This window comes from Rhinopithecus bieti, unplaced genomic scaffold (assembly GCF_001698545.2).
Source record: "Rhinopithecus bieti isolate Rb0 unplaced genomic scaffold, ASM169854v2 scaffold_3874, whole genome shotgun sequence".
Lineage (NCBI taxonomy): Eukaryota > Metazoa > Chordata > Mammalia > Primates > Cercopithecidae > Rhinopithecus > Rhinopithecus bieti.
Genome location: NW_016804362.1, coordinates 203,112 through 216,208, shown reverse-complemented (window position 1 = coordinate 216,208; position 13,097 = coordinate 203,112). Strand labels below are relative to the sequence as shown.

Here is a 13,097-nt window from a genome sequence, read left to right as displayed (position 1 = left end):
AAAAAAAAAAAAAAAAAAAAAATAGAGCTTAATCTTGCAAGAACATTAATCTTTTTAGTTGGAAAAAAGAAAGGAATGCCTCATGATCACGACATCCAATATTTCTTCCAAAGGATGCCACATATCACTAGATTATTAACACTGTAACATAAGATTACATTACTGATATTACTAAAATGATTTTGGCAGACATTTCTTGAGTGTCAAATGTCTCCAAAATAAAGAACCCTCATTTGCAATCCACAGACATCAAGAGGGGATAGAAATGTTTTGAACTGCAGATATTGTGTCTCCTATCTATTGCTGCCCAAGAAAAGTAAATGAGTATTCTTACTTTTGGTTTGTAATATCTCCTTTTTGACATCATTTCACCATTTAGTTCCAGACAAAGTTGCAAACCTGGAGGCAAACAGTAATGGCTGGATGAGGTCTCTTGTAGTGAGCTGGTCGCCCCCTGCTGGAGACTGGGAGCAGTATCGGATCCTACTCTTCAATGATTCTGTAGTGCTGCTCAACATCACTGTGGGAAAGGAAGAAACACACTATGTCATGGATGACATGGGGCTCGTGCCGGGAAGACAGTATGAGGTGGAAGTCATTGTTGAGAGTGGAAATTTGAAGAATCCTGAGCGTTGCCAAGGCCGGACAGGTAGGCAAATACGAAGGTGTTAATACCAATGGAAGAGTAATTTGTTCCCTCTCCCAGGTAATCCAGGTAACTGCCGTAACAGCTAATATCATACCCTCGTGTTTTCTGAATTTGAGATATTAAGGACTTTAAGACTAACGTGGGGTTTCTAACACCTAATTTGTCAAATTAGAACATTTAAAATCACTTCCACTAGTAACTCCATTATTTCATGAAAGAAAGCCATTTTAGACACCAAAAGAGTAGGATGGATACATTCTGAAAATAAAGACAATCCTTCCCACAAAAGAAGAATGTTTTGCTAGTGATCAGCATTAGGGAACCATTGCCTTTGACCTCATGTTGACTAATGTGGGGATTTCAGGTACCAAAGAAGAGTGATTAAAGTGGAGAGGGACATATTTGGATTTTAGGGAAGGGAAGAATAAGGCTACTGAAATAAGAAAACAGGCTCAAAGAGGTTATACCTGCCCAAAGCTTTGCAGTATAATCATGACAGCAAGAATACCAAGACTCATGTTTCAGTATCCTCATACTGTCAAATACTTGTACTCACATTGTCAAATAAGAGAGTTGCACTTCCAAGTTCAACATTTCCTTGATAATCCTTGTAATGTGAAATACTCCATACTTAGAGTGAAATTCCAATACCTTCTTCTTAGTTTGCCTGATAATAGGGAAATAACTACATGGATTCACTGTTCTTAGAAGAATGTCAAAAGATCTTGACACCCACTTTGCTTGCCAACTGTGTCTTGCAGTAATCTCTTCATCTTCCAAATATTAATGTCCACTGGATGATGATCAAAGACCTAAAGCAGCTTAAACTAAGCTACTTTTAGTATTTCACAGGACAAGCATCTATGTCATCTCTAATATTTTATCACTCATCCCAAATGACTTGGAATTGTAAGATCACAAAACATTAGGGGCTCTCAGCATGTCAGCATAATTCTCAGGAGAACTTTTACTTATTTATTTACTTTTACTCTTTGAGATAGAGTCTTGCTGTGTCTCCCAGGCCTAGGCTGGAGTGCAGTGGTACAATCTCGGCTCCCTGCAACCCCCACCTCCCAGGTTCAAGCAATTCTTGTACCTTGGCCTCCCAAGTATCTGGGATTACAGGCATGAGCCACCATGCTCAGCTAATTTTTGTATTTTTAGTAGAGACAGGATTTTACCATGTTGGCCAGGCTGGTCTCAAACTCCTGGCCTCAGTCCACCCACCTTGGCCTCCCAAAGTGCTAGGATCACAGGCATGAGCCATGGCGCCAGGCCAAACATTTGGGTTTGTTGTTGTTGTTGTTGTTGTTGTTGTTGTTGTTTTTGAGATAGAGTTTCACTCTTGTTGCCCAGGCTGGAGGGCAATGGCGTGATCTTGGCTCACTGCAACCTCTGCCTCCCAGGTTCAAGCGATTCTCCTGCCTCAGCCTCCCAAGTAGCTAGAATCATAGGCATGCGCTACCACGCCTAGCCAATTTTGCATTTTAGTAGAGATGGGGTTTCATCATGTTGGCCAGGCTGGTCTTAAACTCTTGACCTCAGGTGATCCACTCACCTCGACTTCCCAAAGTGCTAGGATTACTGGCGTGAGCCACTGCACCCAGCCCAAACTTTTCTTAAACTGTATCTCCAGTTTACCTTATTCAGGTCACTTGAAGTAGGCCTCGATGTAAATAATCAAATTATTTCTATATACCAAAGGAGGAAGATGGAGAGTTAGGGACTCAGTTAGAATGGATTTATAGAAAATTTATGGATGCAAAATCTATAATAAAAATTTTCATACTTGATTCTTTCATAATTTAAGGCAGCAACACTTTATTCCTTTTTTTTTTTTTTTTTTTTTTTGAGATGGAGTCTTGCTCTGTTGCCTAGACTGGAGTGCAGTGGCATGATCTCAGCTCACTGCAACCTCCACCTCCCGTGTTCAAGCAATTCTCGTGCCTCAGCTTCCCGACTAGCTGGGACTAGAGATGTGAGCCACCATGCCTGGCTAATTTTTGTATTTTTAGTAGAGATGGAGTTTTGCCATGTTGGCCAGGATGGTCTCAAACTCCTGACCTCAAGTGATCCACCCGCCTTGGCCTCCCAAAGTGCTGGGATTAGAGACGTGAGCCACTGCACCCGACCAACACTTTATTCTTAATGTCTCCTAGAAATTGTAATAATAAAACCTTTTAAATGGATCAATTTTGAGACAAGTCCTCAATTAGATGCTATTATTGCCAGCCAACTCTCCCTTCCATGAACACATCAGTGTCCCCCACCTCAGAAATGAGGGAAAGTTGCACTTGGTCTCCTCAACCTATGGGGGTAACAAATACTCCTAGCTCCACCTAAATACTCAAACAGGAACTCTTCTTTGTGATTTTGGGAATGACAAGATTGGAGTAAATATTTTTGTATTACAGAATCCATATAAAAAGAAACTCAAAGTATTATGTAGTCAAAAATCAATGACTCTTCTGGCAAGATGTTTTCCAGTTGAGTCTGTATTTCTGGTTACAATACATTAACAAAGTTTTTTGTGATAAGATTTTGTTTTAATACTCAGAGACATACATAAAGCAAATGTTGAACTGAAACACTCTTAAGGATGGAAGAGAAGAGCTCTCAAAAGTATACTCTATGAATGTGCCTGAGTCCATCAGCGACCCAAGTCTCCATTGCTTTTTCCTCAGTCCCCCTGGCTGTCCTCCAGCTTCGTGTCAAACATGCCAATGAAACCTCACTGAGCATCATATGGCAGCCCCCTGTAGCAGAATGGGAGAAATACATCATTTCCCTAGCTGACAGAGACCTCTTACTGATCCATAAGTCACTCTCCAAAGATGCCAAAGAATTCACTTTTACTGACCTGGTGCCTGGACGAAAATACATGGCTACAGTCACCAGTATTAGTGGAGACTTAAAAAATTCCTCTTCAGTAAAAGGAAGAACAGGTAATAACCTTTATAAATTTTACATTTTAAAGTGTTCTGTCTGCTGAATTACTATTTAACATGCAATTTACAAGTATTCACTAACTGCCTATTATGTACTAGGCATTGTTTTATGGATCCTTTCTATTGTGTTTGTTTTCTATTTTACCAATTTCAGTTCTTATCTTTATTAGTTCCTTCTTTTTACTTGGCTTGGATTTAGTTTCCTAAACTTGAAAAAGAGTAAAGAACAACCCTTCCAAGGAGTTTTGCTGCAAAGGAGAGCAGAGAAATAGGGCAGCATCTAGAAGAGGAAGTATGGTTGAAAAGAGGATGATTTTTTAAAGGTAGAAGAAATAACAGCATGTTTTATGCTGGAGGGAATGATCTAGAAGATGTAGAAGGGGAATCATGATGATGTAAAGTGAGAGGGAAGAATTGCTGCAGTTTTTCCATGAGTAGGCAAGAGGTATTGGGATCTAGGGCACAAGTGGAGGAATTGGCTTTAGAAAGGAGCATGGGGAATCTAACTTCAGTGTCAGCTGGTATATTAGTCTGTTTTCACACTACTATAAAGATCCTACCCAAGACTGCGTAATTTATAAAGGAAAGAGGTTTAATTGACTCACAGTTCCACATGGCTGGGGAGGCCTCAGGAAACTTACAATCATGGTGGAAGGTGAGTTAGAATGGCGATCACTAAAAAGTCAGGAAACAACAGGTGCTGGAGAGGATGTGGAGAAATAGGAACACTGCTACACTGTTGGTGGGACTGTAAACTAGTTCAACCATTGTGGAAGACAGTCTGGTGATTCCTCAAGGATCTAGAACTAGAAATACCATTTGAACAAGCCATCCCATTACTGGGTATATACCCAAAGGATTACAAATCATGCTGCTATAAAGACACATGTGCATGTATGTTTATTGCGGCACTGTTCACAACAGCAAAGACTTGGAACCAACCCAAATGTCCATCAACGACAGACTGGATTAGGAAAATGTGGCACATATACACCATGGAATACTATGCAGCCATAAAAAAGGATGAGTTCATGTCCTTTGTAGCGACATGGATGAAGCTGGAAACCATCATTGTGAGCAAACTATCCCAAGGACAGAAAACCAAACACTGCATGTTCTCACTCATAGGTTGGAATTGAACAATGAGAACACTTGGACACAGGCTGGGGAACATCACACACTGGGGCTTGTTGTGGGGTGTGAGGAGGGGGGACAGGGTGGCATTAGGAGGTATACCTAATGTAAATGACCAGTTAATGGATGCAGCACACCAACATGAAACATGTATACCTATTTAACAAACCTGCACATTGTGCACATGTACCCTAGAACTTAAAGTATAATAAAATAAATAAATTAATTAATTGTAAAAAATCATGGTGGAAAGTGAAGGGGAACCAGGCACCTTCTTCGCAAGACGGCAGGAGGGGAAGTGATGGAGATCAAAGGGGAAAAAGGCCCTTATAAAACCATCAGATCTTGTGAGAAATCACTCACTCACATGAGAACAGCATGGGAGAAACTGCTCCCATGATCCAGTCACCTCCCTCCCTGGACACATGCAGATTACAGTTCAAGATGAGATTTGGGAGGGGACACAAAGCCAAACCACATCATCTAGGGAAGAGAGAATATGTGGGTACAGATGCCAATAGGTGGATAGTTGTAGGGTGAGCAGTTATCTTCTAATTGCTCTCATTTTTTCAGTGTCATTTTTTCAGTGTAATTGGAAGCAAAGTCATCAAGAAATCCCTTTTTAGCTAGACCTCGTGGCTCACATCTGTAATCCCAACACTTTGGGATGCTGAAACGGGCGGATCTTGAGGCCAGGAATTCGAGACTAGCCTGGCCAACGTGACAAGACACGGTCTCTACTAAAACTACAAAAATTAGCTGGGAGTGGTGGCATGTACCTGTAATCCCAGATACTTGGGAGGCTGAGGCATAAGAATCACTTAAACCCAGGAGGTGGAGGTTGCATTGAGTCAAGATCCTGCCACTGCACGCCAACCTGTGTGATACAGTGAGACCCTGTCTCAAAAAAAAAAAAAAATCCTTTTCAATGTATATACTGTTGTCCTGTATCTTATTTTCTCTCCTCTTTTGATCCCACAAAAATATAGTTATTGCTTTTATAGTCAACATCTGTTTAGATTTACCTATCAATTTACTACCTTTTTTCTCATTTTTTCCTCCTGCATCTGAGACATTTTATCTGGGATTATTTTCATTTATTCTGGAGAACATTATTCAGATTTCTTCATTGAGAGTTTCTAGGGACAAACTCTCTCAAATTTTGTTTTGCTGGGCATATTTTATATAACTCTCATCTTTTTATAGCTCTCGGTCTTGAAAGATACTTTCCTTAAGTTCCAACTCTGTGTTTAAAGTTATTTTCTCTCAGCACATAGAAGATATTATTCTAGTCTTTCTGGGATTTATTGTTGCTGCTGAGTCAGCTATCAGTCTAATTTTTATTTCTCTGAGTCTGTTTGCTATGACTGATTTTTCACCTTTGGTGTTCAGTTGTTTCACAATAATAGTCAAGGTGTAGATATATGTCTTTTTGTTTCTCTTGCTTAAGATTGATTGGTGTTTTTGTACTTTCCAATTAGTGTCTTTCTACAATCCTGGAAATTCTCAGCTATTAACTCTCCGATATTGCCTCTTGCCCCTCCTCCATTCTCCACTCTGTCATCTTCTGGTATTCTAGAACACACATATACGAGCACATCAATATATTTCATATTTTCCATGTGTTTTCTCTCTGAACTACAGTATAGGTAACTTTCTCATCTCTTTGATTCATTTCATTAATTCTTTCTTCAGCTCTGTCTAACCTATTTTAAAATCTACCCACTGTGTTTTAAATTTTAATTGTTATGTTCTTCACTTTTAAGCATTCTCTTTGGCTCTCTTGCAAATTTATGTTGTGCTCTGTTGCCCTTTAGTTATATTTTCATTCCCCTCCTGTATTGTTATATGCAAATTAGTAATGTTTATTTTCCATCCTATGTCTGATAATTATAATAGCTGAAATCTTCAGGAGTTAAGTTCTGTTGTCTTTTGATTTTCCTGCCTTTTGTTTATGTTGCTTTATTTCTTGAAATGTATGTGATTTTTTTTTTTTACCGTAAGCTTGTTTTCCCTAGAATTTTATTCTGTGGAAATTATTTAAGGCCATGTTTGAAGGTGAGTTTCAGAAGGAATTTTTATTTGATTCTTTCTGGTGCACAAGACTATCAAACCAGACCAACTTTAATCTAAATTGTCAACTTCAGGTTTTTTGATCACCTGGGTTTTATAAATTCAGGTTGCAAACACATTGAAACTATCTCAAGGTTATGAATTCTCAGAGGAAATCGTTTTCTCCATCCAGTATTAAGAAGGCTGAAGTTGTATAGGGAGTAAAGAGAGACTATTTATTTCACTTACACTTAGAATGTAGCCTTTCCAATGTTATGCAAGATCACCTATGAGTTTCTTCAGCCTGGAAAAATCTACACTTTACCTCCTTTCTCCAATATCCTGCAATGCTATAAAATCAAAACTTACATTTGCATTTGAAAGGTGCTCTCAACACAACAGTTTGCTTTATGATCCAGTTATCTCTCTATCCTTTACTTTTTGGCCTTTGAGAATCCCTTACATTCCTGACAAGTCATTCATTTACATTTTCGTATTTTATCCAATATGTATAGTTGTGTTTATTAAGGATTTTCATGGTATCGAGCCTATCATACTGCCAGAAATGGAAGTTTAAGGCATTGTTTTAGACCTAAGGTCATTTTTATCATCCCCACCGCCCATATTGCTGGGTCATATAGTAATGCATGTTTAACTTTGTAGAAAACTGCCAAACTGCTTTCCAAAGTGTTTGTGAAATTTTGCATTCCCACCAGCAGTGTATGAGATTTCCACTTCCTCCACATTCTCAGCATGTATTACATGATATTAGCAGTTTGTTTTAAAATTTAGCCATTCTAACCATTATAATAAGATAATGATATCTCATGTGGTTTTAATTTGCCTTTTTCTGATATCTAATGGCTTTGAGAATCCTTTCACAAGCTTATTTGTCACCCATTTATCTTCTTTGGGGAAGTTTTTGTTCAAATATTTTGCTGAATTTTAAAATAGGATTGTTTGTCCTCGGTCAAAATGTTTTCTGTCGGTTTTTCATTTTGATGTCTAATTTATTAATTTTTGTCTTTCATAAATCATGCTGTGGTTTCATATCTAAAAATATTTGCCTAAATCAAGGTCACAAAGATTTTCTCCTAGAAGTTTATAGTTTTAGGTGTTAAATGTAGGTCTGCGACCCATTTTGAGTTAATTTTTATATATGATGTGAGATATGGGTGAAGGTTTTTTCTTTGCATATAGATACCTGGTAATTCCAGCCCTATGTATTAAAAAGACTATCTTTTCTCCATGAAATTGCCTTTGGATCTCTAAAAAAATCCATTGACAGCATATTTGTTCTTCTATTTCTGTACTCTCAATTCTGTTCCATCAATCTATGTTTCTGTCTGCCCTTTGCCAGTATTTTCCTGTCTTGATTACAAGATTTTTAGTGAAATCAGGTGGTATTAGTCCTCTAACTTTATTCTTCTTTTTCAAAATTGCTTTGGATACTGTAGCTGTTCGCCTTTCATATAAAATTTAGAATTAAAATTGAATCTTTAGAATTATAATTGAATCTGATCCATATACAGTAGGATTTTTTTAATGAACACATTTGTAGAAGTCAATGAACTTTGAGAAAGAGGGGTGCCAAGGTTACAATCCCTTTGATTATTATAATTCAGGAAAGAGGCACAAAGAAGAATGTATGTTGACCAAGTGCCAACTTCAAGATCTGTGTATAAGATTTGTTAAACGATAAGTTGAAGCAATAAATGTTGTTAATTAGGAAAAGGACACAGGCTTAGGGGTTAGACAAATCTAGCTTTCAGTTCCAGGTTGGCTATTTGTTAGCACTGTGATATAAATTACTTACATTTTATGATCCTTGGTTTCCTTGTTAATAAATGGAATAATAAAATCAACTTTATAGAGTTCTGAATGGGTGTCAAATAATGTAACCTTCATGAGACATATAGCTCATAACTGGCACATAGTAGACATTCAGTAGTTGTTGTTATTATTACTTCGTAATATATATTATTATAATTTATATTATTACATGTTCATATATAATAACAGCCCCTTTGAGAATGTGCCAGTATAGAACTAACCAGTTTGCTAGACCATACTCACCAGACAGAAGGGAATTCCCAGTACCACCCCAGAACAATCATTGGCTCAGGTAGATTAGATAGCTTTGAATTCTCGTGAGCTAAGGACAGATAAAATCATATTAACTAAGCAGTTTTCAAAAATAGCAGCCTTCATTATCTAAAATTTAAAACCAAAACCATTTAATAAGCATGCATCATCTCATCCTTGGATCCTAAATAATTTTGATTCCCTATATAAGCAGCTTTTTCAAAGTACTAAAGCTTTCTAGAGGAGTAGTTCTCCATATGCCACAGGAAATAGAACTAAGAGTCTATAGCAACAACACAAAATTATTTTAGCACTTTCAAGTCTGTCTCCATTTTTTGACTCATTTTTCTTACACTTTCTTAAGGTGACTAAGTGTCATTTGTTTTGTCTTCTGTCTACTGTTTTAGTGCCTGCCCAAGTGACTGACTTGCATGTGGCCAACCAAGGAATGACCAGTAGTCTATTTACTAACTGGACCCAGGCACAAGGAGATGTAGAATTTTACCAAGTCTTACTGATCCATGAAAATGTGGTCATTAAAAATGAAAGCATCTTCAGTGAGACCAGTGGATACAGCTTCCACTCTCTCAAGTCCGGCAGCCTGTACTCCGTGGTAGTAACAACAGTGAGTGGAGGGATCTCTTCCCGACAAGTGGTGGTGGAGGGAAGAACAGGTAAGAAGTAGAGATATGTGTCTGTAACTTACTAAGATCTGAGTACATGAGACCCCTAATCAGAATATTATAGAAATATCCTAAAATCAGGCCGGGCACGGTGGCTCAAGCCTGTAATCCCAGCACTTTGGGAGGCCGAGACGGGCGGATCACGAGGTCTGGAGATCGAGACCATCCTGGCTAACACAGTGAAACCCCGTCTCTACTAAAAAATACAAAAAACTAGCCGGGCGTGGTGGCGGGCGCCTGTAGTCCCAGCTACTCGGGAGGCTGAGGCAGGAGAATGGCCCCTGCACTCCAGCCTGGGCGACAGAGCGAGACTCCGTCTCAAAAAAAAAAAAAAAAAAAAAGAAATATCTTAAAATCAGACTTATCCCTGGCCTTCCTAAAAGCTAAGTTTCAATGCCACCCAGAAGGTATATGGAATGGAAATTGGGTGATGGGTGATGGTAAGAGAGAATAAATTCTGAATTTTTTTTTTTTTTTGAGATGGAATTTCACTCTTGTAGCTCAGGCTAGAGTGCAATGGCATGATCTCGGCTCACCACAACCTCCACCTCCTGGGTTCAAGCGATTCTCTTACCTCAGCCTCCCAAGTAGCTGGGATTACAGACATGTGCCACCACACCCGGCTAACTTTGTATTTTTAGTGGAGACATGCTTTCTCCATGTTGGTAAGGCTGGTCTCGAACTCCCAACCTCAGGTGATCTGCCCGCCTTGGCCTCCCAAAGTGCTGGGATTACTGGCATGAGCCACCGCAGCTGGCTGAATATTTTAACGTCTCCAGTGAACACGTAAGAGCGCCTCACTTGATGCCTAGACTTATCCCTTATTCAATTGATTTCCTTTGAAATGTTTATGTCCCCATAAAGGTAAATAATAATGAGATAAAAAACAAAACTAATCACCCAAAAAAAGCATCTTTCACTCTTTCATATTCTTGGTTTGCAAGACATAAAAAGAAAATGATATCCAATTAATATGGTCAGAGGTGGAGTTGATCTAATTTTCAGGTCTCATATATTTTCATAAGCAACATTAAACAAGTGCTTAATATGCTATCTAAACAATTTTTCTGGACCTTAAGAGCTCCCTGTTAGAAAGCTAAGTAAACAAATAAGTGTCATTATGGTCATGTGTGTCAGGGAGCCATGGCACCGAACCATTGTACGTAATACAATGAAAGAACATAAAAGTTAACATATATGATATATAAAATTTATGTTCATTTCTTAGAAAAAAATTACATAAAACCAATAGAAGCTTTGATAATTATTCGTGACCTTGTCTACTTAATTTTATATAATTATTGTAAGTTGGATTTCAGGCTTCTCCTTCTGCATCCTCAACACTCAAATTCTATTTATCAGCTGCAGGCATCATAGATGCATCTCTTTCCAAAATCATGAATCTCACCTACTTAATGAACCCAGAAGACATTAACTTCATTAAATCTCCCAGAAGAACAATGAAGTCACTGAGATGTTTCATAGTCTTGGTAGAAATTCACTGGTGTAGGCCCATTTCCCTCATTCTATGACAGCTGACATTGTCACCTGCATCTTTCTTTCTTTTTTTTTTTTTTCAAGATGGAGTCTCATTTTGTCACCTGGCTGGAGTGCAGTGGCATGATCTTGGCTCACAGAAACCTCTGACTCCCTGGTTCAAGCGATTCTCCTGCCTCATTCTCTCTAGTAGCTGGGATTACAGGCACACACCACCACACCCCACTAATTTTTGTAGTTTTAGTAGAAACGGGGTTTCACCTTGTTGGCCAGGATGGTCTCGATCTCCTGACCTCGTGATCTGCCCGCCTCAGCCTCCCAAAGTGCTGGGATTACAGGTGTGAGCCACTGCGTCTGGCCCGTCACCTGCATCTTTCTCCCTGATATTTTCTTTCCTTTCTTTTAATGGCTCTTGGCACCATCCATTGGTGTAGCATACTTGTTGGGGGGTGCTGAAAAGCTTAGCATGGAAATCAGGAGGCCTAGGTTTTGGTCCTAGCTGTGCCATTAACTTACTTCCCTAAGCTTCTGTGTTTTAATCCAGGCACAATAATTCACTCCTACCCTGGGTGTCAGAATAGGGAAGGAGAAATAATAAGAAGGCTGAGGAGAGGAGTGGAGGATGACCTTGCATTCATTTCCCAGTGATGTGCAGTTTTATCAGTCACATTAGACTGATTTAATTCATGCTTAGACACTGTATAATGTGGGTGTTCACGATTGGATGCCTCTATTGGTTGGGATCCAGTCTTCTACCATCGGTGGCTCTTCTTTGCTGTAGGTCCTCGGAGCTCTCCACATTTCTCCAGAGAATGGAGGTGGGAGAGGGGTACAACTCATCAGACTTGGGAGTAGACATTTCACTTCTACCCACATTCCACTGGCCAGAACTCAGTTACATGGCTGCATCTGACTGCCTGGCAGCCTGAGAAATGTAGTCTAGCTGTGTGTCACAAGGAAAGGAAACGGTTGGGGAACCATATTCTGCCACACAGGTTGATTCTCATTTTAAATACCACAAGGATTGTCCAACTTGTTGTGAGCTACTAAAATAGTCTAGTCTGTGCTATCTCTTGAAATAACTGGGCACTTTAAATAAATGGGACTTACAATTATTTTTACATCTATATTTTAATTAGAATAAAGGTAAAGTATTTGACCCATATTATATCATAGAAGCATTTAAAAAAGGGACAAGAAATTATTTGAAGGATGGTCATAAAGTTTTGAGGAGAGAACCAAATATGAATAAATATGAGCATGAGTTATTTTACTCAAACATATGAAGAGTGCACATTATCATGATAAAGGAAGAAAATGGGAGACTTCCATAGAAGAAGAAGAATAGGGATTTTGAAAGGTGCCTCTTTTAGTAAATTTTGTACACAGTCAATTGTAAAGAATTCAGTGGCTATGGCCTTGATAATCCTTATCATCTCCTCAAATAGCTGAAATATTAGTCAATACTGAAATAATTTTGAAAGGTATGCTTATATTTCACTTGTTTCCACTGAGTTGAAACATATAAATAAACCCTCCTAGCTTGGATAAGATGGCAGAACATTTGAAATTAAAGATATTAGATATACTTAACAAATCTAATTCTAATCTGGGAAAATGCTCATCCTAAAGGAAAAACAAATTTTGTATCTATTTTTTCTTAAACAAGTGAATCATATTTCTTCCAAAACTTTTGATAATTGTGTCTTTTCTGATACAATGTTAGGGCCAGGTGCAGTGGCTCACGTCTGTAATCCCAGCACTGTGGGAGGCCGAGGCAGGCGGATCACAAGGTCAGGAGATTGAGACCATCCTGACTAACACGGTGAAACCCCATCTCTACTAAAATACAAAATTAGCTGGGCGTGGTGGCAGGTGCCTGTAGTCCCAGCTACTCGGGAGGCTGAGGCAGGAGAATGGCATGAATCCAGAAGGCGGAGCTTGCAGTGAGCCAAGATCGCACCACTGCACTCCAGCCTGGGCGACAGAATGAGACCCCACCCCAAAAAAAAAAATAAAATAAAATAAAAAATAAATAAAATAAATAAA

At 38.8% G+C, this 13,097-nt stretch overlaps 1 protein-coding gene across 2 annotated transcripts in view; it reads left to right on the top strand.

Annotated features, from left to right (window-relative positions):
• PTPRB (protein tyrosine phosphatase receptor type B) overlaps positions 1-13,097 on the top strand; it is a 132,435-nt gene that overhangs the window by 54,972 nt on the left and 64,366 nt on the right. For both annotated transcript variants that reach the window (XM_017867501.1, XM_017867503.1), the window contains 3 exons: positions 380-649; positions 3,334-3,594; positions 9,276-9,542. In XM_017867501.1, the coding sequence (XP_017722990.1) occupies positions 380-649; positions 3,334-3,594; positions 9,276-9,542 (798 nt within the window). The remainder of the gene's footprint in view (positions 1-379; positions 650-3,333; positions 3,595-9,275; positions 9,543-13,097) is intronic.